This window comes from Paroedura picta, chromosome 5 (genome assembly GCF_049243985.1).
Source record: "Paroedura picta isolate Pp20150507F chromosome 5, Ppicta_v3.0, whole genome shotgun sequence".
NCBI lineage: Eukaryota > Metazoa > Chordata > Lepidosauria > Squamata > Gekkonidae > Paroedura > Paroedura picta.
The window spans coordinates 51,662,187-51,687,641 of record NC_135373.1 but is presented as its reverse complement, the minus strand read 5'-3'; the positions used below and the strand labels follow the sequence as shown (position 1 = coordinate 51,687,641).

Genomic DNA, 25,455 nt, shown 5'->3' with positions numbered 1-25,455 from the left:
CTCCAACTGCCTGGTGATCCCTGGCCCCAAGGAAACTTGCTTGACCTCAACCAGGGCCAGAGCTTTCTCTGTCCTGGCCTCACCGAATGAGCTCCCAGAGGAGATCAGGGCCCTGACAGAACTTAAACAATTCTGCAGGGCCTGCAAAAGGGAGTTCTTTCACCAGGCATTCAGTTGAAGTCCACTAGCCCCAACTTCTTCCACAGGGCCCCCAAGAATCCCTCCCATGAAACAGAAACTAATGCCTGTACCAACCATACATGGGCCCATCAGTATGTTTGAGTTATGAATTTATTGTTCTTACTGTTTATCATTTATATATCATTTTATGATCAATGACATTTCTGCATTGTTCCTGTTCCTATGTTCCATGTGAACTGTCCTGAGCCTCCAGGGAGGGTGGTACATAATGTAATAAATAAATAAATAAATAAATAAATAAATAAATAAATAAATAAATAAATAAATAAATAAATAAATAATCAATCTCTGTAGGCGAGCTAAAACCTGTTCGACGCCCAACTGAAGAAGGGGTCGCAGTCTTAGCCAGATTTTCAGGGCATAGTGGTCTGACCATGGTATAGCATTACAATTGTCCCCCAAAACCTCCTCCTCCTCCTACAACTGCTACTAATCTGCCTAACCCACTGGGTCCCAGTGAGAGTTGAGCTGAGGCTCTTTTACAGTTCCATCATTCTCTAATATTATTGTCGTTATCATGTTAAGGTTATTGTTGTTATAATGTCATTGCTGTTATCACATGTTGTTACCACACGTTATCTGTATCTTTCTCCTGTTTCCTGTAAACTGCCCTGAGCATTCAAGACCAGATCCACATTGAACCCCATGCTGAAAATGAGGTCCAGGGTATGGCCTGCTTGATGGATAGGGCCAACAACAAATTGTGAGCCCTAGAGTTGCCATGGCTGACACTCGGTCCAGCACATTTCTAGAGGGTGGTAGCTCAGTATGGATGTTAAAGTCTCCCAGAATTAAGAGTGCACGGTACATTAACCAGATGGCCATGCTCTCTGTTGAGTCCCATTCAAGGCATGCACATTCAATTCCTGGGACTGACAGTACAAGGACAGCCTTGAAGGAGAAGTCCTCTTGGATTAGGATTGCCACCCTTCCTCCCTACCACACAGTCCAAGTCTGATGGAGGATAGAGACCCTGGCAGGGGCTAGCTCTTTAACGGTGACTATCTCAGCCTCCCTCACCCAGATCTCCACCATGCACACCAGGTCCATGTTGTTATTTGCAAAGTAGTTTTGCAAGGTGTGGGTCTCATTATTAATCAATCTGGCATTGCACAGCATCATTGTCAGAGGTGGATTGTTCCCATTTGCCACCACCCTAGTGTTCCAAGGGATAGGTGAAGTTGAAAGGGGTCTGAGCATGTCTGTATCTTGGATCCCTTATGTCCCACCAACTCCCACCGCTGTCTCTGCCTCTTCCTCTCAATATTGGGATCTCCCCCCCCCAACCCGGTTATCAATCACTCTATTATTGTTGATGTGTTGAGATGTCTATATTTGGTGTTTGTTAGTTGCTTTAGGATTTTGTCGCTCTATTTCCTTGTGGATCTCAGTAGGTGCCTTATTTATTGTTTACTAGGGCTCTTTCTCCAGCCCTGGTTTCTTGCTTGGTATGTGGATTGGTTTATGGTTCATTTTATTGAATCATGTGTTTTTGGAAGGATGACCCTGATCGCTAGTAAGCATCTCAGGGCTACCCAATTCAGTTATTTGTTAGATGTAGGGTGTGATCTGTTGTGGGAAATTTGTTTGATCGGCTGGCCCCGATCACCAGTTTTGGCCACTCAGGGATTGCCCAGTCCAGTTGTTTGGTTGCGTGTTAGTGTGTTTAGATTGTATGTTAAGTCTACATTGTGCGTGGGGTGTCTCTTGGGTTGCTTGGGGTGTGTTTGGTTTCATTTGTGGGATCAAACTGACTTAGATAGGGGTCATCATTTTGAGCAGGTTAGGGTGGACAAGTTGGATAGAATTAATCAAAAATAATATGAATTAATTAATTGGCAGGAACAATTTAAATTTAATTAATTAGGGAAAATAATTTTGAAGTGATTAGGTTGACCAATAGCTAATTTGTATAAACTAATCAAGGGCGATCAATTTGAGTTAATCAGAGGTCTAAGTCTGGATTAATTTGAGGAGATCAGTGTGGCTCTGGTGTACTGGAATGGTTTTGGCATGCTAACGAGTGTGTGTTTTCCCATCGCTAAAGCCATAAATTCCCACCACTTCAGGCTGGCTCCATCTGTGTTTTTGGCCAGTGAGATAGCCTGCCTTTAATTCGGATTGATGTTTTTATGTGTTTATTTCTTTTCTCCCCTCCCCTCCCCCACTATTTCTCATTCTTTCTTCCCTTCCCCCACCAGTCTCCTAACCACCTTAAAAAAAATTATTATGTTTTTATGGTACTTGAAATTTTGATCCAGTTTCCACTTTTAAAGATAATTAAAAGAAACACTATAGCTGAAGGCCCACACTTGGTCAAAAGGCCAAGTACAAATTCTAAAACAAACAAGTCTGGACTTTTTTTATTTGCCAGGTTGCAAGTTGGCAATAGAAGGGGTCCACAAAGTTTGACTGGCCTTGTAGCCAGCCAGAATTGTTCTTCCCCAGCAACCTCAACAAGAGTAAGGGATGCCTTTTGAATGCCGAGCTGCACTCTGCATGCACCTGGCCCTCTTCCAAAGCTCTGCACACGTGCAGGACAACTTGAAAGGAAAGGACACGGAAAGGATCCTTCATATAATTCTTTGCCTTAGAGCCATACAGGAAGCCAAAAGAATTCTCAATAGTAACTGGGTGTCTCCAAGAATCAGCGCAATGTTGATGTAACCATTAGGAACCATATGGTTCCCCAAGCTCAGGAGGAGGCACAAGATTCTACCCCAAAACTTTGCCAAACTAAAAGATGTGCTTGCTTGGAACAAGAAGATTTGTGGACCAATCAGGGGAAAAAACACAGACAAGACAAAGAACTTTCTTAATCAGAAGATGCAAATTCTGTTAACTATCCACAGTGAGAGAGAAGCAATCACTTCCCCAGAAAGAATGCAGCATTTAAGCAGTGGTTTTCAACCTATATCCCAAGGAACATGGGAACAGAAACAGAGTATTAGCAATTTCTCAAAGAGAAACATATTAATGGCAAAACGTTTGTCAGGCTCTATCCATTCTACCTTTTAATGTACAACCATGCAGAAGTGTGTTCAATGCAACGGTGAGGCCCTTGGAACGGTGCAAAAGACTAGCCGACAGCAATGCAATAACAGCAGGTTAATACAGCAATAAAGAGATAACATAACACATATACCATAGCAGCCCTGCTTGCTTTATAAAAGTGCTTTCCCGAGAGGAAATCAGGCAGACTAAGATAATAACATGGAAATAAAAGAAGCAGGGATATAATCAGTGTGGAGGATGCAGGCCTATGTGTTTGACACCAGAATAAGTCTCCTTACAAAAGCTATAAATATGCTCATGCTTGAACGTATTTCCCATGTGCCATTTTTCTCTAATCATCTTTTAAAAAAAATAACGTCAAACATTCTGCTTCTTTCAGCAATTTCTACAGGAACTGGAAAACAAGAAACAGCTGTTGATCTAGAAAGCCAGAAACAGCTGTGCATAATTTGTGAAAGGAAAGAGTTAATAGAACCGCAGGGGATCATGGGGAAAAGGGAGGAATTATTCAGGTCACAGAACAATGGCTGTCAGAGCCAGAGCAACCATTCTCTGTGAACAACCAAACTTGTGGCAACGTGGAAAGAATCTATAAACTATGACATTAAACCATGTGGTAGGAAGCTGATGTCCAGAAAGTGGAAAAAGAAATATGTGGGGAATAAATCTGGAAGGGTTGTGAACCAGACTCTCTTGCCTGTGGTGTAAGGTGTTAACACAAAATGCTCTGAGAAAATTGGGGAACGGCGAAGGGAAAGGCAATTAATTAGCTGGGATCTATTTTGCACAGTTTAAGTGGTAATTAAGCCTTCAAGAATCCAACAAATACTGTTTAAAATACTATTGTAGCTTTATTTACAGAATAAGACTAAGCAATTACACTAACACCTACAGCAGAAAGAAATAAGCTAGGAAATGGCTAAGTTTGGGGCAGAGGACAGCAAGGTCCATTCGAGTACTATCTTGCTCAGGTGGAGAAGTTGAGTGCATTGAGGGAGAGGGTCAGCAACACGAATGAAACCAGCATCCGAGTCGGGCATTGCCAGAAGGGAGCAAGCACACTGGGAGCTCCAAGGAAGGGTTTTTATACCTTTTCCTTAGTCAGATACATGGTAAAAACTCATGTAGGCAAAAAGTGGGCTTTGGGCAAAGAGTGCAGATGCCCCTTTTGATGTGGGCCCAAAAGGCTGATTTCTCCAGGATGACTAGGAACAAATTGATCAAGCAGAGTGATCTGGGAAACTTTGGTCCTGGTTTGAGCTAGATCATTGATCCCCAACCTTTTTATCACCGGGGACCACTCAACGCCTTTTACTGAGGCGCGGTGGGGGGGGGGGTAGTTTACTCCTCTACTCTCAACCACTGCCCTAATGCTCTCTGATCGATATGGTAATGTTTAAACATCCCTTCAAAATAAGATACAGACTCACCACAACAATGAACATAAGGAACATTTTATTTTCATGGAAATTTTAACTCATGACAATGACAAATCATTGGGAACCCTGAGCTTGTTTCTCTGCAACGAGATAGTCCCATCTGGGAGTGATGGGAGACAATGACACCCGAAGTGTGTTGTAAAGGGCCAGGGGGATGAAGTAAAGGGCCGGGGGGGGGGGAGAAGGCGTCCTTCGCAGCCCACCTCCAATTAGTTGACGGACCACATGTGGTTCGCAGCCCACAGGTTGGGGATCGCTAAACTAGATGACTACATAGAGCAATGAAGCTTTTAGAATTCCAGCACGATAGAATTGATAGGAAGGAGATTTAAGACATAAGAAAGTACTTCTGAGATCTGCTGTTTAGTGGGCTGAGCTGGGGAGTCAGGAAGGGAGATGCTCTTTGAAGTTGCCAGAACTGTGCGCATGTTTCCCATGGATGCAGGGATGCTGAGTTCATGAAGTCTGACAGTCATGCCAAGTGTCACTGAAGCTCTGCAGAGATTGGCCTAACTTTTTCATTTTGTCTAGGCCAGAGCAAATGTCCAAAGTCCAGAGTCTTAATTAAATAGTCCTGATTGAAGAAGCACACAAGTGCCAGTATCTCACAATGATGTCTGTTGTCATAGGTGCTGATCCAGGGTTTCTGGCACCAAGGAATGCAGTCCAAAGGGTCTTGTTTTCACTGGTTATAATCCAGGGTCTGATAGCACGGGTTACATTTCAGAGGTCTGGTACCACAGGTAACTAAGGTGGCTCAGGCTGGTATGTTGCTCTTACATATCTCAAATCACAGATGGATGATAGAGACAGCTGAATAGAAACAGATTCTTCAATGCTTCTCAAGCTTTCAGCTTAAATGTACCAACATGCTCTATGAAAGTCATTCTTCCACATTCAAATCTGATAACATTCTCCGAACTGTATATTAAATGGGCTTTTGGAAACAGGACATGCAGACACTATCTCCATGTGGTACATCTCCTTTTCATAACAAAATATTAACATTTTAATATTTTCTCTTTACTAAATCTTTTGCTTATTTTCTTTTTTTTTATTCTGCCTTCATTGTAACTTCTCCTTACTCACATACTCCAAACAGAAAATATACATTATTTGTATTGTGAGTTTTGTCTTTTTCTTATTATTCACAGAAACGTTTTTAAAAGAGCTCCATCATTTTGCTGTGCTACAGATTTCACAAAGGAAAACAAAGCATGTCTCGCAGTCCCTGTAGTTTATGTATTATCAGAGTAGTGCATTAGATACTTTTGTACTTCACTGAAATAAAGAAACTTCTCTATACAAGCACTAAACGGGTAAAAACAAAACACTTACTTTATGGCTTAGTCAATTCGGACCATGCAGTGCTCCTGAATACTAAACAGGCTTGTGATGAAGAGGCAGAACTAAAAGTGTCTCTACTGATTCAGTGTTACAAAGCTGCAGTAAAGTTCAACACTACAAAGAGTTTTAGATGGGTGACTATTTTAATCTATAGCAGCAAACAAAACAGGTTTCCAGTGACACTCCAAAGGCCAACCGTTTATTCCAGCACAAACCGCATGTGAATCGGAGCTCACTTCATCTGTTGAAGTCAGATCTGATCCATGAAAACTTACGCTGGAGTCGCTGTTGTCATCATTAAGAACTGCCATTTTTCTACTATATTCCAGTGTGGTTTACAACTCAAAGTAATACTGCCAGGTAATACAGACAACACAAAAGGTTATCCCAAAGTATCTACACTGTCATTTGGCAAAGAACCAGGAAGTGTCCCATTGCCAGACAATGACCATTTCTGCACTGTGAACTTCGCTGCCCCAGTTCCCGCATGGAAGAACAAATCTGAGGCAGACAAGGTGCGCTGGGCCAAATGCTCCCCTGTGCAGGAGCAGGAAGAGGTGTGGCAACCTGCCCTGACTCAAACTCCAGGCTGCAGCCTGGTGCAAATCCTCCAGTGCAGAAACAGTCAAGGTGAGAATGAACCAAAGAATGCCTCAGGGGTACAGCCCCGATAGTCACCGGTCTAAAAAAGAACGAAGGAAGGGAAGGGGAGACTTCAAAGGAAATCTAGAAAGTGAAAATGCTGAAACAGAACTCTTCAAAAAATTAAACACTACGGGTGATTCTGGCTTGGATTGTCTTTGGCACTACAGTGGCTTTACAGGATCCACACCTAGCTTTTCTACATCAATTCCTCCCCCTTCCCCTCAGACTTAGATTTATATTTGAAAGGGTCATGATGTAATTCACACCAATCTTGGACACCTCCCACCCTGTAGCTTGCCCCATAAAATTTCCCCAGTATGATTTTCCATCTCATATCTATCTGATGAAGTGAGTTGTGACTCACAAACACTCATATCTGCCAAAGTAAATGCCAGTCTCCAAGATGCCACTGAACTTTTATTTTGCTTCAACCAACTAGTACAACTACATTCATTTGAAATCATCACTGTAGGGACCAGCAAGTTCAAAATTTGAGCATAAACTCATCCAGGCAGGGGCTGTTTCAAGGTGGACACCAGCTGGCAATCGCAAACCTTACTGGCCAAGGCTTTTGCTCACACTCCTGAAACATAGGGTGGGTGCCATATTGGGGAACAGTGCTCAGAGGAGTCACTAGTAGTGGGTCAAAGAGACACACGTGGCCTGAGCCACTATCACTGCTCTATGGAACAGCCTGCTGGGTCTTCATCCTCCTGGCCTCAAAATCTGAGTTACAAACCGCTGGCAGCAGAACAAGCAAGCTGTCAGCAGACCAAACTCTTGACATGAACGTTCTCAGTGTTTTCTAAGGAATTAGTACCCAGGACAAGCCTTGCAGTGGGATCTGGAATGCAGAAACAGGATGAAAAAGAGCTCGGAGATAATGTGCTGGGAAAACTTTGTAGATCAGTCAGTTTATTACAAAGCTTCCTTTCATTGTGTATAGAAAAAACTTCACTTCCCCTTCTCCGCTGCTGCAGCAGAACAGCAGTCACCACTGTGGGCTCACCAGGCCGATGGAAGGTGACAGGGTGGAAGGGAAGGTTTAATACCCAACGAGGGTCTGTGTTTACATCAAGGCTCAAATACTCCTTCCATGAACTTTCCTTGGCATACATGCTCTCTGACTGTAGATCAGAAGAGTGATTTAGTGCTTTGTTTGGGATTGGGGGGGGGGGGGAGCAGACTGGCTTAGGAAGGGGAATCAAAAGAAGTCCTGGGTAGAGAGTGACAGATCAGCCAGGTCTCTGCTGTGCAACTCAGTCCTCCTTCCTCGTGAACAGCCCTAAAGCAGCAGAACAAGTCCCAGAGTTTTAGCATAGACACCAGGTTCTCCTCCAGAGTTTTGCTCTTTAAAAACAGCAGATAAAAATTACTTAAGTGGACATAATCCCAGAGTGCTACAAAACTCTCTGATCCAGCTGACTCTCCACTTCAAACTCTTTCTCAACACCTCACTTACTGCAAGCAGACAAAAAAAAAAACCCCAACAACCCCAGGGGACAAGTATTCAACTGGTGGATCAGTGCCAGTGGCCCACCACTATTTACTGTCAATACCAAAGCGAACACAGCATTATCAATTGCACGAACAAAATAAAACACTGCGAAGAAAACATACAACACTCCTAGAGTTTTGAGTTAAAACAAACCATAGTATATTTGATACAAATTACTAAGGAATATCTTCCTACTAGTTTCTTAGAGAGTGCTAATAATGCATCTTTATTTTACTAAATCCAAACCTGACGTGTTATACAACACTATCTTAACCAACACTACTCACACACAGTACATCTATTGGGCCCTCCAGTCCCACCCACCCCAAACTTCCACCAGAATGCCCAATGGGAACAGCTAGGACGAACCAGAATTTAAGGACTGGACAACTGTCAATTATGTTTTGAACTAGGGGCCAAGCCCGTTGCATTCAGGAATACAATGAGCACTAGATTGGGGGGTGGGGGTGGAAGAACTCTGCGGACAGCCCCTCCCTCCAGGACCTGGAAAGGCTGCAGGCAGCAGTTAAGGAACTCACTGGCAGGGCAGCTCTCACTCAGCAGGGATCTGCAGCTTCCAAGCCTCAGAAGGAAGCGGAAGGAGGAGGGGGTGGTCAGGGGTGGGGGACGGAAGGTGATTGGCTGGCCGCACATTTTTCAACTTTAGAGGGACAGCCCTCTCTTAAAGTCCTCAGTAAAAAAATCAACAGGTACTAGTTGTTACCAAAAACATTGTCATCAATGTAAATTCATTCAGCAATTCAGTGCCATAGGTTTGTCTGTAATAAATCTGTCTTCAGGCACGTGCTGGCCAGAAGCTGCAAGACATTCTTGAGGGCAATGTCTATTATCTCTCTGTAGGTGTACATCCGTCTGAGTACTTTACATCAGTATCTTCATGCCTTACTCATAAAATAGCCAACATTTACATGCACGTGCAATGGAATTCTAGATACATTTCAGTTTCATATCTTCCTCAGGCACATATTTCTATTAAAATTACAGAACAATAGCTGGCACGTGAAAAACGTACACCGTACAAAACATCCACCAATGTGGTGTCTTACCCTTCAAAAATACAAACATTGACACTCTCTTCCATAGAAGATAAAGTCCTGCTATATCACAAAAAGGCTCTTAGGTATCAATCACTCAGACATGTATTTAAAGGGACAAAATATAATCCTTACCACAGAATCCTGTAATCGTATCTCGTTTATTTTGCTTTCAGGTATAACAAAACAAGTTCAGTATATCTGCATTAATTTCATTCTTTTTTTCATATATAACAAGTTAAATAAGTTATTTAAACCCAATGGCGATAACGTCCTCATTCTATGACTCCATGATGCTTCGGTTTTCAATAGAGAATTCTGACAATTTGGGCATGCCAAATCTTTAAAAGTATATGTATAAATAATAAAAAACATTTATATTCTCTGGAGAATGATTTTTTTCTTTATAGTTCATTACAGTTTTCTTTATAATGCATTTTGTTTTAAAAGATACAGAGAGACATCCCTTCTTTTTGAGAGAGCAGATTTCAGCAGCGGCCCTTGTCTTCTGCTTCCACTTTGAAAGTACAAGAGGTCTCCTCATGCCCTCTAATCTCCAAAAATGTCAGAACAAACAAGATACTGAAAGAAACAAGATTATCCATTACAGTCAGATTAGAAGGGCCAGCAACAGCATCGGGAACCAGTTCCAATCAGCACAAAGGAATGGAGAACTAATTAAACTCTATCCCCTTCATCCCTCCAGGCCTGATCTGAATAGAGAACCTTTGCAGTTACAATTCCTTCTTCTGCATTACAGGTACAGGACCAAGGTCAGCCCACCTGTGCCTAATAGGATACATCAGAAGGCAGGCTACCATATTATGAGATCTCAAGACAAGGGTCAGTCATAAAGGGATCAGAACAGCTACATGACTCACATCCAGTGATTTCGGGTGGGAAAAGATTTCACATTTTCTTTTACTACAGAGAATTTGCCACTTCTAAAGATTCACTATTTCACTAAATTAACAGTTAATAGGGACAATCACTGACACAACACTAGGGGCCTTTTCGCACGGGGATCTTTGTTGCAAATTGTTTGCGGAATGAAAAATCGCCATTTAAAATAGTGGAATTCGTCGTTATGCATACCTGCCTTTGTAGTGGAATCAGTTGCGTTTTTTAGCGTTTCCCACAGGCTTCCGGTCTCGGCAGAAATCGCTAGAAAGGAAGCGCTATTGCCAAGCTCGTCCCGCCCCTGGCCGTCAAGCAGCCAATGGGCAGCCGTTAGCATGCTCCCAAACAGCCCCTTTCCCTTTAAGAAAGGTTTTTTAAAAAAAAAAACAGACCCATAGCAACGAATCTAAGTAGATTCGTTGCAACGGAGAGACCCATCCAGCTGCCTAATGTGAGCTGTCGTTTGATTGTATGATCGTTGGCACGCTGCCTCGAGTGATAAACCCCCCCCCTCTCACGGGCCCGATTTTCGGCTGAATTAATGTGTAAAAAATAAAGGGACTTTATTTCAGCAAACGGGCTTTTATGTGGTTTGTGCTTAGTGACTAAAGGTGAAGGACTGAAGCCAGGGAAGCCTCTAAACAGAAAGAGGCTCGCTGGTGCGTTTATCCCCGCTCGCTCGGAGAAAAAAAAATGGCGATCGCTTCGCCGGAAGATCGGAGGAGAGAGCCAGGGGGAGGGACTTTGAAGAACCCGCAACAATGGTAACGCACAGGTCTTTAGCGCTAGTGTTGCAGATTGGTTGCAGGAGTATATCGCTATCCGGAGGGTGAATCCACTTTTTGGGATTCCCCTGAAAGCGCTACAACGAAGCGCTTTTTGCTGATTGGTTTCAGGAGTGTTGCAGATTGTCTGCGACGTCGTGCGTTAAGGCAAATTAGTAGCGTTTTCAATTAGCAACCATTGTGCTATTTTGAAGCCGTGCGAAATGGCCCTAGGTATGCTTGGGCATCCTGAAGTGGTAATTAATGTTTTTCAGGTGTTTATCCCTTAAAAGGGTGAGAAGTAACACATGTACATTCTACTGACTTGTAAACCCAAAGGTGGAGAGAAAAAAACATATAAAATACAATAATCCAAATAAGAGCAAGTTATGCCTTCACTTGATTGGCTATGCAGGTCAAACCAAAACAAAAGGCAAAATCCTTATTTATTAGTCTCCTCTCACTTGATAGAAGGGATATTTTAAGCACCAATAGAAGTAATGCAAGTGATGTCAGAGAGTAGTCATACTTTCCTTGTTCACACGTCAATGTGAAACATGCACTACTGGTATGATTTATTTTTATTGTTGTTCATAGAGTCATTTTATGTATTTATATATTTATATATTCTTTATTTGTTTATATATTTATATATTCTTTATTTGTTTATACCAACAAACAAATTATATATTCTTTGTTTATATATTCTTTATTGGTTTATACCACATCCTTCTCCCCAAAGCAGCTTACACCATTCTCCTTACCTCAGATTTACCCTCAAAAAAATCCTGTGAGGTAGGTTAGGTTGACAGTCTATTGGCAGAGCAGATATTCAAACCTGGGTCTCTACCCACTACACCAGGGGTGTCTAAACTGAGGCTCTCCAGATGTCCATGGAGTGCAATTACCATGATTTGGAGAGCCATAATTTGGCCACCCCCGCACTATATCTTACTGGCTTTCTCAATGGATGAACTGAATGCCTGCCATTACACAAAATCAGGTCTACATGTGAGCCTTCTGGCAGTTCGAATTCCTGTACTGCACCCTGCAACAGCCTACCAGAGCAACACTGGCTAGCCAATCCAATGGCAATCTACTACTAATTAATGCACACAGAGGAATAAGCCATGTCCTCTTCCACAGCAGGGGGCACTCCACCCTAAATCAGTTCTGACATCTGCAAACACCTTTCTCAAATCTCTCATTACAACCACCCAAAGCAACACAGCTGCCTTCTGGGCCAGAAAAATCTGTCTTCTGATTACACAGGGTGTTCTTTTGTCAGAGAAAGAATGGCATCATTTTAAACTATTTTCTGCTACCCTGAAAACCAGGATCCCCCACATGCAGCCAGCTGGGTGACCCTGGGCTCGCCACAGCACTGATAAAGCTGTTCTGACCGAGCAGTGATATCAGGGCTCTCTCAGCCTCACCTCCCTCACAGGGTGTCTGTTGTGGGGAAAGGAAAGGGAAGGTGATTGTAAGCTGCATTGAGACTCCTTTGGGTAGAGAAAAGCAGCATATAAGAACCAACTCTTCTTTTTCTTCTTACGGCATACATCTCCTCCACCTTGAAGAATCGCCTATCTTTCCAAGCATAAAGACAAGACAATAGGGAAAGCTTGACTCAAATAAGCAAGTCCTGAGGGTGTAGACCCATAAAACTTTCCAAGTGTCAAACAGAACATGACAGTGAGAGGAAACCAGCACGGAAAGTAAGAAAGGACAGTGAGCCTATATTCCTGGGCAAACAAAGATGAATTTTGCAAACACATTATGAATCAGCTAGAGAGCAGATAAGGGAGGCAGACAAAAAGGCTAGGCAGGAAGGAGGGGGCTGTAGCAGCCTGAACAATGTTGTCAGTAATATATGAACAAGAAAAGGAGAAACATTAAGAAAACTAGGAATTCACTGGAATTGACTGGAGGAGTAGCAAACTTGTAAACTATAAATATAGCTTTCCCTCTGCATGTTGGCATAAAAAATATTAGCAAACATTTGCATTGTGCATTTTCTGTATATTTAGCTGCCTAATCGTAGTCAATGAAATTTCATTCATTCAATTTATATGCCTTCCCAACAGGCTGGCTGACAAACACTCATTACAGCAATAAATACTGGTCTTACAAACCCTAAAACAGAGGTGTCAAACTCATTTGTTATGAGGGCCACGTGTGCTATAAAATGTAATGCTAGGGACAAGAGATATAGACTTTATGAGGCATACAAGCAAAACCAGCTAATTTTTTTAACTAAAAATACAAACAAAAACAATTGATTCCCAGAAGATTTACTGGGGAAACCACAAAAGTCCCAATAAATGTATGTCATAACATGCAACATTAGATTTTTTCCAAGGACACATCTTACATTCCAATACAAATTGGTTATTTTGTATCAAACACCTTTCAAATGTCAAGCCACATGACTAATAACTACTTGTCTTTACGTCCGAGTCCCCCCCCCCCCCCCCGAATCTTCCTTCTCCCCTCTGGTTAATGCAGAGTTCCAACAACTGATATGTGAACAGGATAAGGGCAGCTGTATCACAAATGCCTAAAGGAGTTTTCAGTGTACACAAAGTGAAGTGGCAAACTTTACAAAGCGCCAAATTTGAGCAGGCTTATTTGGAAGTAAATGGATTTGAAACAAGCAGGACATTTCTAGGTCTTTGTCTCTGACTCTATGGTACATGTCTTTTCTAAAATGTGGCCATTTAAAAAAGGGCTCCCAAGGACACTGGGACGCTTCTAATTAATGTCCTGGCTACACACAGTACAGGATCCTGACCATACGCCACACCTATGTTCCCCATCTTCACTCTTCCAAACATTCTGGGTTGCCTAGAGTCTACACATGAAAAGCTACAGGCACAGATTACACAATCAACTTCTTCCACGCAAAGTCTGAGAACACCTCCGCCTGAGATTTCTACAGATCTATTACAGACACCCTTACATTGATGCCTCCTCCTGAATTTTTTTTTAAAGGATGTATAGAGGATATGCATGACCCCTTCTGGAGCCAGTCAAACACAACTTACCCGCTATATATTACAGCCAATGATGTAGAGCAGAAATTTCCCAATGCTATTTTTTTCCTGACCCTGGATAGCCCAAGCACATCAGATTTTGATTGCTAAGCAGAGTTAGACTTGGCTTATATAGGAACTGGAGACCTCCAAGGAATACGTGACATAGAGGCAGGCAATAGCAAACCGTCTATTGCCTTGAAAATCCTATGGGTTCATCATAAGACATCTGTGACTTGGTGGCAACATTTTTCCCCCAGTGGTACATTCTCCACTACACATATGGCTGACATGGTAGAGCTGTTGTGCTGTCAATCAATCATGGCAGGTGGGTTAAATAGGGGTGTGAAGCCTGGACAAACCCAATGTTTGTAGATGGTCCAGACTTGTACAAGGTGTATTTGCCTTCTTTTGCTAACATTATTTAAGTACTTTAATTATGTATTTAAGCCAAACCAAGTTGTTCCAGAAAACCGACATCATTTATTACGGCCCAGCAGAAGCTTGATAAACCTGCTTTTACAACTATCTGATGCTGGGGCTGTAAAAACAGAGGGGCCATCAAGTTCTTAACAGGCTAATACTCCTCCTGATGCTCTTGGTGGGTCACATAAATACTGGCTGTTGATGTGTCTGTATTGGCTTCAGCACAAAGGACAGTCTCAACCACACAGTTCAAAAGTTCATCACCTGTTGATAGCTTTGATGAAAGATACACAGACCACATTTCAATAAAAAGCACTTGCCTACAAAAATATCTTTGTCGTTGTCTTTTTAAATAAAACTCATTATGGCTGGCGAGATGTTCTACTGGGTACTCAGGAGAGATTAAGCACCTGGATTTACGTCATGTCCTGCAAGCATATAAAGCCAGCATTTTGTGATGTTCTCAGTCTTGGTATGCCTTCCACATCTTGTGAAACTGAACAAAAATCATAATGGTTGGCTGTGCTGCTTAGGAATATGCTTAAATAGCCAGACAACTAAGGCTGCAACCCAAGCCATTTAGTGGGAATTCCTTCAGTGTAAACATGCACAACCATTCATGCAGGAATATTCAGTCATCTAAGTTGGGTCCAACCAAAAATCAATCTCTTCCATCTCCAGTCCCAAATCAAGTAGAAAACAGGGGGTAAAAATACTGTCTACAATACATGGATGTCCTTAAAGATACTCCATGGACATCTGAGTTTAACTTTCTCTTGATTAACAGTGTAAATAGGCTGCACAAAAAGACTAACTATATGTGTTGTTATGTAATATGCAAAAGGCCTTAAGTCTCTGGAAAAAGTGCTCCCAACACAGTGTCTGCAAACACTTTTCCTAGCAATCATGTGTTTTGGGAAAGTGGGTGGACCAAGGCCTAGCTCCTGCCTAGTAAGACTTCTGACTGCCAACAGGTATTTTTTTAAAACATTGTTTGGGAGCAGATGCCACTAAAGTATTGGTTTTATTCTTTCACTCCTCATTCCCAGAATCTTTAAAAACCACTCCTCTTGTCCCTTTCACGGGGGGGGGGGGGGGGTTGGTTCCAATACCTGCAATGGTCATCTTGTGGTTGTACCACCACACTGTGTCAGAATTCCAAAGATACCCACAGGTCCCCAAAAGATTGGGGACTCCTACCCTAGACTCAAGGCACTTTTACACATTATGCACAACAAACCCAAGATTGCCACCAAGCATACTAGAGCCAAAAAGCAGCAGCCGTGTATTTGGAGAATACGTATGAACTGAACACTCATTGCGAAAAACTCCCTCCCTTTTATCATTTTTAAGGGACGTTTGAAAAGAAGTCAGTGCCTGCAAGTGAACAAACCCATAATTCTAGGAAGAGAAAGCACAAGCAAGGAAGAAAGCCGAAATAATTTAAATAACGATTGGAAGTGCTGGTGTGTGGCCACACCCTGAGAAGCAAAAAATAAATGCACCTCCAGCCAAGGAGGTGGTGTTTTTATCCTATTTATAGAAGTGCCTCCCCTGAGCTTTGTTTAAGGAACAATTAGCTTTTGGCAACATCAAATAAACAGGACAAATGCACACTCCGCTTAAATAGCCTACTAGAGCTGAAAACCTTGCAGGTGGTTGAAGAGTCCTTTTAAGAGCAAATATTAAATCTTATTCTCCTCAGAACACTGAAATGATGGCTAATTTTTCAACTGCATACTGGAAGGCAGCCTTCTAATACAACGAAGCAAAGAGGCTGCATTTTGTTCCAGTGCTGGGAATGGATGGATTTTATAGACCTAACCCCATCCTCAGCCTTTACTCTATGGACAGGCCAGGTCCCCAGTTTCTCCTCCACAAAGTAATATTGTGCTTTTCATCTATCAGCCAGCTTTTGCTTCCCAGGAATATCTAGATTCTGAAACAATACCCAGTCTCCAGGCAAAAAGTTCATGCACATGTACTCTAGCATCATAATGTTTGTTGCGATCAGCATTTTTCCAGGCTGTGGCCATGGCAATCAAGATATGCTGTCCAGAGTTGCTGCCTCATCTCCTCTACATTATGGAGATAAATCCCTATATCCTCACCATCTCAAGATACTGCAAAACACAGGCCTGTAGGGAGTCTAGGCTCTCTTCCAAATATCAAAAAATAGGGTGTAAATCCTGTGGAATCACTGTGGGTGGCACTGAAAAGCATGCACCAGGAAAGCTATAAACTGGCTCCACCTGGTTTTCTGGTCAGGGTGCAGGGTGTCCAACATATATACCAAAGTATGTTTGAATCTTTCTGGTTGGGGATCACCTTGAGGATGATACAGGGTGGTCCTAGACTTCTTGACTCCTGCCAGCCTTAGTTTTGCATTTAACAGACAGCTCTCAAAATCTGACCCTTGATCAGAATGGATCCTTGATGGTAGTCCATAGACCTGGGGGGGGGGGGATTCTCCCTAAATGCCCCTGCATCAGTACTTGCTTTCTGGTCTCAGGTGGGATAGCCTTGGACACAGCAAGTAAAATGATCTGTCATAATCAGAATATTTCCATAATTCTGCCTCAGATTCTGCAGGTAAAAAGCTAATGCACAACAATTTCATGGGCCAATGGCACTAATACTCTCTAGAATATCAGACTTAATGAGCATGGTTTTTTGTTAAACACAGTGTGCACAGGTCTCACACCACATTTTTTTGCTTTCTGAGGCCAACAGAATCTGTCCCTAAAGCCCTAGGTGTATCTAGCCTATTTCGTCCCGGGGTCAGAGGGTGGGTGGGGATTGGAGGCACAGGAGGGAATGCCAACCTCCAGATGAGTCTCTTGACCTGAAGCTGGCTACCCCTCATGCCTTGCTAGCGATTGGGGCTGGCAACCCTACTAGCCGCCACCACCCCATCCATCATCCCCTGCAGACGCTAAGGTACACAGTCCATCTGGACAAGGCTCACCCAGGAGGTGGCAGAGCTGGTGGTGCCTTCCATTTGTCACTGGGCAAGGCAGGAGGTGCAGGCAGCAGCAGCAGGCAGGGCAGGAGGACTTCTCCACCACTGACATTGCAGTCCAGCTGGGACCTCCCATATTTGTCAGTAGGATAGCCAGGAGGTAAAGGCAGCAGTACATGGGTGGGATGGCTCCTCCACAAATGACACCACCAGCCGGTTGGTCTGTGGCTAGCTGATTCAGATATGACTCAATATAATACCCCATTAATGATCTTCAGTTTCCTTCTTACTCTCCACAAGAGCATGGCCCCAGCTGACAGTCACAGTTTTGGAAAGATTCTGTTCATTCTTTTCCATAAGAAAGAAATCGTCTCTTAGAGCAGGATCTCTCTGTTGAGCCTCACTCCAGCCACAAGCATTTAGGAATGGTAACGGCAACTGTTGTAGTGCAACATGGTTGACAAACAGAAAGGTCTGGAGGGCTCACTCCTCCACAAGAAGTGATTTCCATAAAAGAAAGGCCCGTGCCAGACAAAAAGTTCTTCAGCCTTTCAGTCCTTGGAGAGAGAAGAACGGCTAGGTCTCATGCTCCACATCCTGCCCAGTTTCTTTTTCCCTTGTGTCACTCGCTACACAGACTCCTCTCAGTATGCAAATTTAATGATTTTATTGCTCCACTCAACGCCTACATTCCACGAAAACTACTAAGATAAGTGCCCTGATTATTTATATATGGACACTAGATAAGGTAGAGAGCAGGTAGGAGCAGCCCAAACCCCAGATGAGCTTGGGGGCACCCAGGAACCAAAAGGAATCCCTCAGGAAGGCAGACAGTATTATTTTGCCAGAATTCTACATAGTCCAGGGATGAATCATTTGTATTTCAAAGAGGTCTGAAGACTCTGCCAGAGCCCCAGCTCAAATCACAAGTTCTGGCTTACGGTGCCTTTTCAGAAACGATGAAGCTCCACAGCATTTAGTCCAGCTGGTTTTGCATGAAGCATTCCACTGATGGGGGTGGAGGGTAATAAAGAAAAGGAATAAGAAAACATTGAGCTGGAACAAAGAGACAGCTCTTTAACCCACAAGCTTAAGCACATCAGATGAGAAAATTAATTAGCTTGTTAGGCTTGCAACGACTTCTGTGAGATTCTAGCCAGATCCGTATCCTACTTTTCTTGCAAGGTATCCAGCGTGGAACAATTTCATTATATCCTGTTAGGCTAAGAGTCTCACCTGTATGGAGCCACCAAGTGTCTGCTGCAGCACTGCTGACATGTGAGCCCACGCTTTCCCAGTCCAATCCAGCACAACATTATGGTTTATCTACCCTTAAAGCCACACACCCTCATGGACAACGCCTTGTGGCTCAAAAACAATAACAGAAACAAAAGGGGACATGTAGTTCCACAGGCCACAACTTTTATTCCTTGCTTTTTAGCTGCTGTCTCACTCACTCAACCATTCTGGGGTATTCAGCTCTCTATTCTGGACAATATTGCTAATTTGATGTCTTGCTTTAGTATCAAGCTCTATCCGCCTGTTCATTTTAGACGGTCTTTGCAAAGGTCACATCCAAGGATCATTTTGCTTAAGTCATTTCTCTCTCCTTGAAATGCAGATAGATGGATTTCGAAGAGACCTAGCAGCTCAGCTGTTTTGGAGAGAGCCATTCAGTGGGTGGTACGTTTGAAGCCCACATGGAGGAGAAGGAGAGCCAGTCCAGTTACATTCCACAGGACTCTCCCCTTCCACTTGCTAACATTTCCCAACAGACTGCAGCCCATAGGTCTCCATAAAAATGCCCTTAAATGCCACCATCAGTGGCCATTACTATTCTTGTGTGAAATGATGCCACTGATAAAATGCTTACTGGTGGCAGCTCTTTTTAACCAGCCCTGCCATCAGCAGCAGTCTGGAATGCAGAAACTGCATTTCTCACTTTACCTTCATAACAAGAAAATTACAATTTAATTCATGTGCATGTGTCTGAATATAGTTAAAAGCAGAAGCACAGGGACACCAAAAAGTCATCTCTAACATAACTACAGAATAAGGAGAAGAATTCATGGTCTCCAAGCATAATGTAAGGTTAACAGTGGTGGCTTCTAATCTGGCAAGCCGGGTTTGATTCCTCTCCTCTGCATGCAGCCAGCTGGGCGACCTTGGGCTGGCCACGGCCCCGATAGTGCTGTTCAGACTGAGCTGTGATATCAGGGCTCTCTCAGCTTCACCTACGTCACAGGGTGTCTGCTGTGGGGTGAGGAAGAGAAGGTGATCTTAAGCCGCTTTGAGACTCCTTCTGGTGGAGAAAAGCAGGGTATAAAAGCCAACTCTTCCTCTTCCTTCATGTGGGATTTGATAATGATTTTCCTTTTCTCTTCCCACAGCAGATACACTTTGAGACAGGTGTAACTGAGAGAGCTACGACAGAACTGCTCTGTGAGAGCAGCTATATCAAGACTGTGACTAGCCCAAGGTCACCCAGCTGGCTGCAAGTGGAGGAACAGAGAATCAAACCTGTCTTGCAAGATTAGAAGCCGCCACTCTTAATGCCTACACCAAGCTGGCTCTCTGACAGACACTATGACAGTTAAACTGATGCACTCTGGAAGTCAGATCTGGTTTGGAGTGGAAGAAGGGAGATTTTTTTTAAAAACAGGTTTGGCCATAATCTTCTACTCAAATTGAAATCTGTAAAATTTAGACAGTCTAACTCAACACAGGACTACAGTCTTTACCATATTACATGCTGGAACTTCAAACCATTTCAAAACAAGACCACACAGCAAAGTGGATGCAGCTACCATGATTCAGACAATCCATGAGACGCTTCCACTGAGTAGCTAAAGAGCCACATGTGTTTGTATTGGATTTGACACAAAATCAAGGAAAGACAGACCTCACTGCATAGAGTTATAAATAATGCAATTTGCTCTAATATCTTCCTTCTGCCCACATTTAGCACTGACCATTTTATGGTTCCTATGTGTGATTAATCATTAAATCAATTCCATCCAATATTCATAACCTGATAAACACCAACAAGAGGCCTGGGGGATTTGACTTGTCACATAAAGCATGGAAGACAGATAACAGAATACAAACAATAGAATACAAACAATGAATGGTTGCAAACATGGATGGAATCTGTCCCACCCAATATCCATAACCTGACAGGTATCAATGAGAGGCCTGCAGGATTTGACTTGACACACAAGTATGAAAGGCAGCTAATAGAATACGAACAGGCGCTGGCAATTGCGCGGAACTGTTGTTTAAATGGGGCAAATGCGAGTGTGTTCCAGCCCACCAAACTATTTTCCATCTGTCACAGAAATCTGAGTGTCGTGCTTTCCAGGGAGATATGACAGAATTCCTTGTACTCTCCCCAGCCGCAATTGAATGGATTGAAAACTTAGGTATCAGTATTTAGAGGAATCATTCAATCTGTCTGCATACTTTCCATGAGCATCTGTATGGGAACAGATCTATCGTGACTCTAGTGTGCAGATCTGTAAGAGCATGGATATAGATGTAAAACACCAGTATACAGTAACTTTTCTGCAGTTGCCAACATAGATTGTCAGTACAGCTGAATGCATTTTAATTGCTCTAACCAGATCCACTGAAAGATTACACCCTAAAATTGTTGTTTTGTTTTCTTAAAAATAAACCATTGTGGTTGGAAAAGGGCTTTGGCAGCATTCGAACTGTGGACAGAGCCCAGAAGAGAGATTCTTGGGGAGAGGATATCAGGTCATCTTTGCTAAATGATGCCTGATCAGCATATGCAATGTATGTACCACATCACTAAGGCCATGCTCAAGGAACTTGCACATACTATAATATTTGTATACAATATCTTCAAATAAAATTACTTCCTTAAGAAACTTCTCCAATTATGGACCATCTGAGAGAATAAAAAGTCATTCCCAAGTTTATCAATGCAGTACCTGATCAATGTTTACAGAAACATTAAGAACAACATTTAAGGTCTAAAGCAAATATGTCATTCAGCATAATGGAACAACGCTTAATTATTACAAAGATGAACACAAAATTAAGAAGATGTGGAACTGGAAACACTATGGCTATTCCTTCATGTACAGTTCAGACAGGTAACGTGCATGTGTTTTAAAATTAAGAGCAATCATTAAATTTATTAAAATATTTGTACCCCATCTGATCTCTCATCCTGTCAGGGTCTGACACTCTAGTGTAAGCCAATTACAGAATTACTCTGTACAATATTGCACCATGAAAACCAGCATCTGCAATTAAAGACACACCATCAAACAATCCATCCCTCTGCTCATTTACTCTAAAATAACCCACACTGATATGTAACAGGACCTAGTCCCACAAAAGTACCACTGCAGCCAGAAGCAGTCTCTCTCTTTTTAAAAAACAAGACCCTGCTGCCAACTTCCTTTAGTGAAATCTGGAAGCTGCCTTGTTGCAATCAAGAATTCACCAGGACCAACCCCTCGCTCCACTCCATCCCAAGAACCTTCAGTCAGTTTGCTGGACATTGCAGCATTGTCAGAATTAAGCCAATGAATGATCCCTGGAGCCTTCATGTTGGGTCACTTAATTATGTCCCAGTGATGAGTTGTTTAAAATAAGTGAAAAGTTACCTCCTTTTGTGTCTGCTGCAAGTGTCCTGGTTTGATTATGAAAAGTACTTTAGCATGTTGCCTAGCCTTCTGATTGTGCTGTCTGCACACACCCCTCTAGCCTGTTTTGAACACACATTTGCAGACACAAAAGTAATGTAAACCCTGCAAACCGACTCCAGGTAAGCTTGTGTTGTAGGAAACTCCAGTGTAGCCCAGCCCTGAACCCTAGCAGCTGGGAACCTCCTCCAATGACAGCTGTAAACCCCCGCCCCTGAACACCAACTTAGTGGCCACTGCCTATACACACAGACGTTTATTTCATGGTTTAAAGGAAATGTATTATCAACAGCGTGTCACTATTTGACCTTGTCATGCTGACACAGTCATTGTAATTTGCACAAGGCAGTCTTTTCCAGCAACCAGCCCGTTCCAAGACTGCTATCACAAAGGGCTTTAGATCAAAAGAGAATTTGGTGGGACCCTCAATGGCAGGACAGTGAAGTCACAGCCAACTTGCAGCAACCCCTGGGGTTTTCAAGGCATGACATGGACAGAGGTGGCTTGCTATTGCCTGCCTCTTTGTAGCAAACCTGACTTTCCTTGGTGGTCTCCCATCAAAGTCCTATTCAGGGCTGACTCTGAAGTAGGAGCTAATCTCTGAGATCAGCTCAGACCTTGAAAATTGCTCTTCCGCTGACTCAGGTGAGCTGGCAATTTTGTTCACGCCCATGCAGGCAAATTCCATTCTTAGAAATCTTAAGTCTGAGAGAGAGGAGGATAGCATTTTAAATATTTCTATTATCATGCAAACAGCCTCCAGATACGTGCTCAGTTTCCCAATCCTGATTCACACATGCAAGTCATTGCTTGATGCTGCATTCAAGGTGCCACAAACCTGCCAGTGTAAACAGGTCCTTGGCTCAAAGGAAATCTGGGCAGATAAGGAGGCCCATTTCATTGTCGAAGAGGGCTTGCTTCAGAGACACAATGTATGGAAATGTTGATACATGACTTTAACTGCATCTCTTCCAGGCTATGCATGCATACATATCAATGGGCCACAAAACTAATGAGAGGCATTTGGACATTAAATTCATTCTAGAATATGTAGACAAGGGGTAGTCAAACTGCGGTCCTCCAGATGTCCATGGACTACAATTCCCAGAAGCCCCTGCCAGCATTTGCTGGCAGGGGCTTCTGGGAATTGTAGTCCATAGACATCTGGAGGGCCGCAGTTTGACTACCCCTGATGTAGACATTCTGTTTAACTACAGGAACATGGAATGCAAAACCCATTTCCCCATCATTGGTTTGAGGCGAGATTTAGCTCAGAGCTCCAGGAGTTACCTTCTATACAGCTCCCGCTCTGCTGCAGTAGTAGAGTACCAAGCCAACCACCCCATCCAATAAAATCAGAGTCCAGGAGCACCTTGAAGACCAACAAAGATTTATTCAAGGCGTGAGCTTTCGAGTGCAAGCACCCCTGCTTGCAAAGCTCACGCGCAGAATAAATCTGTGTTGGTGTTAAAAGTGCTCCTGGACTCTGATTTTATTGTGCTACTTCAGACCAACACGGCTGCTCATTTGAATCTACCCCATCCAATGACTGTCTCACGGAGCCCCTGGTGAATTCCCTTACCACCTCATCCCACCGCGTACTAGCGATGCGTCAGGGTGCCACAAGACTCGAGGCGCTGAGTTCTGCCGGCCGCTTGCTCCGAAGGAAGCGAGTGCGTCCCCGCGGCCCCCTCCCTGCGCCTCATTTCCGAGTGAACACGCCAAAGCGCTGCCACATTTCAGCGCCGGGTATGTCGGTGCCAGCGGCAAACAACCCTTTCCCCACATCGCTGGGGCATGGCAACCGGGCTTCTCTTGGGCCGCATCGGCCCGAACCCTCCCAAGGGCCAGCGTGAGAAGCCAGACCACCAGCACCCCTCCCCAAAAAGCCCGCCCGCCCCTGACTCTTTCCAAGCACTTCCTATGCGCTTCCCCCCCCCCCCCAGCTTTCCCCGCATTCCTCTCCGCTAACTGTTTCCCGTGCGTTGAAAACTTGCTATTTTCTCTCTTTCTCCCCCCATGACGAAGCCCGACGGGTCTGCGGGAAACAAAGAGGAAGGCAGGGGTCTAGCAGGGCGCCAGGTCCGCGGGGGATCGGGAAGATCGGCGAGCGATTTGAGTGTGGTTTCCTCTCAATTGTCCGGCAGCCCCCCTCGGAGGCGAATCCCGACGTAAGTTGCGTGTCCCGAGCTCTCAGGGCACGTCTGAAGGGGGCCTTCCGGGCAGCGGCGGCTGAGCGGGCTCCCTCCCCCGTCGCTTCCCCTGCTGATCTCCCGCTCCTTACCCGAGGGTGCTGATGAAGCCGTTGACCGAGCCCTCGGCGTAGAGGGACACGATGTCTCCGATGTACAGAAAGCTGGACATTTTGTCAGACATCTTCAGTCATTTTCGGAGAAGTTTCCACCCCAGCCGCCGCTCTGGCTTGACGGGCACCTCGGCCCCCTCCGCCAGCCTACAGATCTGCCAGGAAGCCGCTTCGGGGGCTCCAGCCCGGAGGCAACAGGCGCCTCAGCCCTCCCGCCGCATGGCCGCCTCCTGCGCCCTGCAGCCGGCCGGCCGGTGCGCCCTCCGCGGCCCCGCTGGGCATCCACCTCGAGCGCGTCCGCCCCGCGCCGACCTCCGGCTTTTCCTGCCTAAACCGAAACTCGGCTGAGGCGCCGCTTCCCATTGAGCCAGCCGAGAGGGCGGGACGCCCCCCGCCCTTCCAGCCAATCGGCGGCGGCCGGGGCGGGAGGAATGCCGCCCCCTTCCCAGGTGTTCGCGCGGCGCTCGGGGCCGGAGTTTTGGGGAGAGATCCGGGAGGTTTGTTGCGGGCGCTCGGCGTCCCGAAGCTGCGGAAGGAGGGCGTCGGGAAACGCCAGCCTCCTGGGGCGGCCGTAGAAAACAGGTCTGCGGACCGCTGCAGGCTGTCATGCTCTCTGGTGCATTTCCCTACACCCACTGGCTATGGCTGGACTGTAGATCCTCCACATTGTCCCGCTCTGCACTTTGAGTGCTTTAGAAGGAGATGTTCCTCTTTCGCACAGGCAAATCCAGCTGCAAAAACACATTGAAAGTGCATTAGCCAACATGTGCGGAATGAGCCCCCCTGCCATAAAGTGTGGATGTCCTCTTTTCACGTTTTAAATCCACTCAGCCCTGGAGTTCACTCCCTGTTATATCCATGGGTTCGTGGAGGAAGGCAAGAAGCTGGGCATAAGAATAGTTCTTTGATCTCAGCATGTTGGTCAATTACATGTCTACTTGGATCCTGCCTCAGACCTCAAGCTTGGTCCTCAGCCAATCCACAAACACAACACTCCTGACCTCAGCTTGTTGTTAAGGATCAAATTAGGAGTGGTTTACGGATTTATGGCCAGTAGCACCAGAGCCAATTTAAGGATTTGCGAGGCACTAAGAGAATGCAGTTTTGGTGGGCATAGCCAGATTGGGGGCAGAGGGACCCCCCACACACACACACAGCGGAAAAGGGTGTTCTTAAAGAGGGAA

The 25,455-nt window shown here is 44.3% G+C and overlaps 1 protein-coding gene across 4 annotated transcripts in view; it reads right to left on the bottom strand.

The window, feature by feature from the left end:
- Window positions 1–24,609, bottom strand: part of ITPR2 (inositol 1,4,5-trisphosphate receptor type 2) — a 228,630-nt gene extending 204,021 nt beyond the window's left edge. For all 4 annotated transcript variants that reach the window (XR_013231068.1, XM_077337917.1, XM_077337918.1 and 1 more), the window contains exon 1: window positions 24,251–24,609. Coding sequence is in view for 3 of the 4 variants with exons in the window: in XM_077337917.1 (XP_077194032.1) it covers window positions 24,251–24,342 (92 nt within the window). In the remaining variant the exon portion in view is untranslated. The remainder of the gene's footprint in view (window positions 1–24,250) is intronic.
- Between the last annotated feature and the right edge of the window lie 846 nt (window positions 24,610–25,455).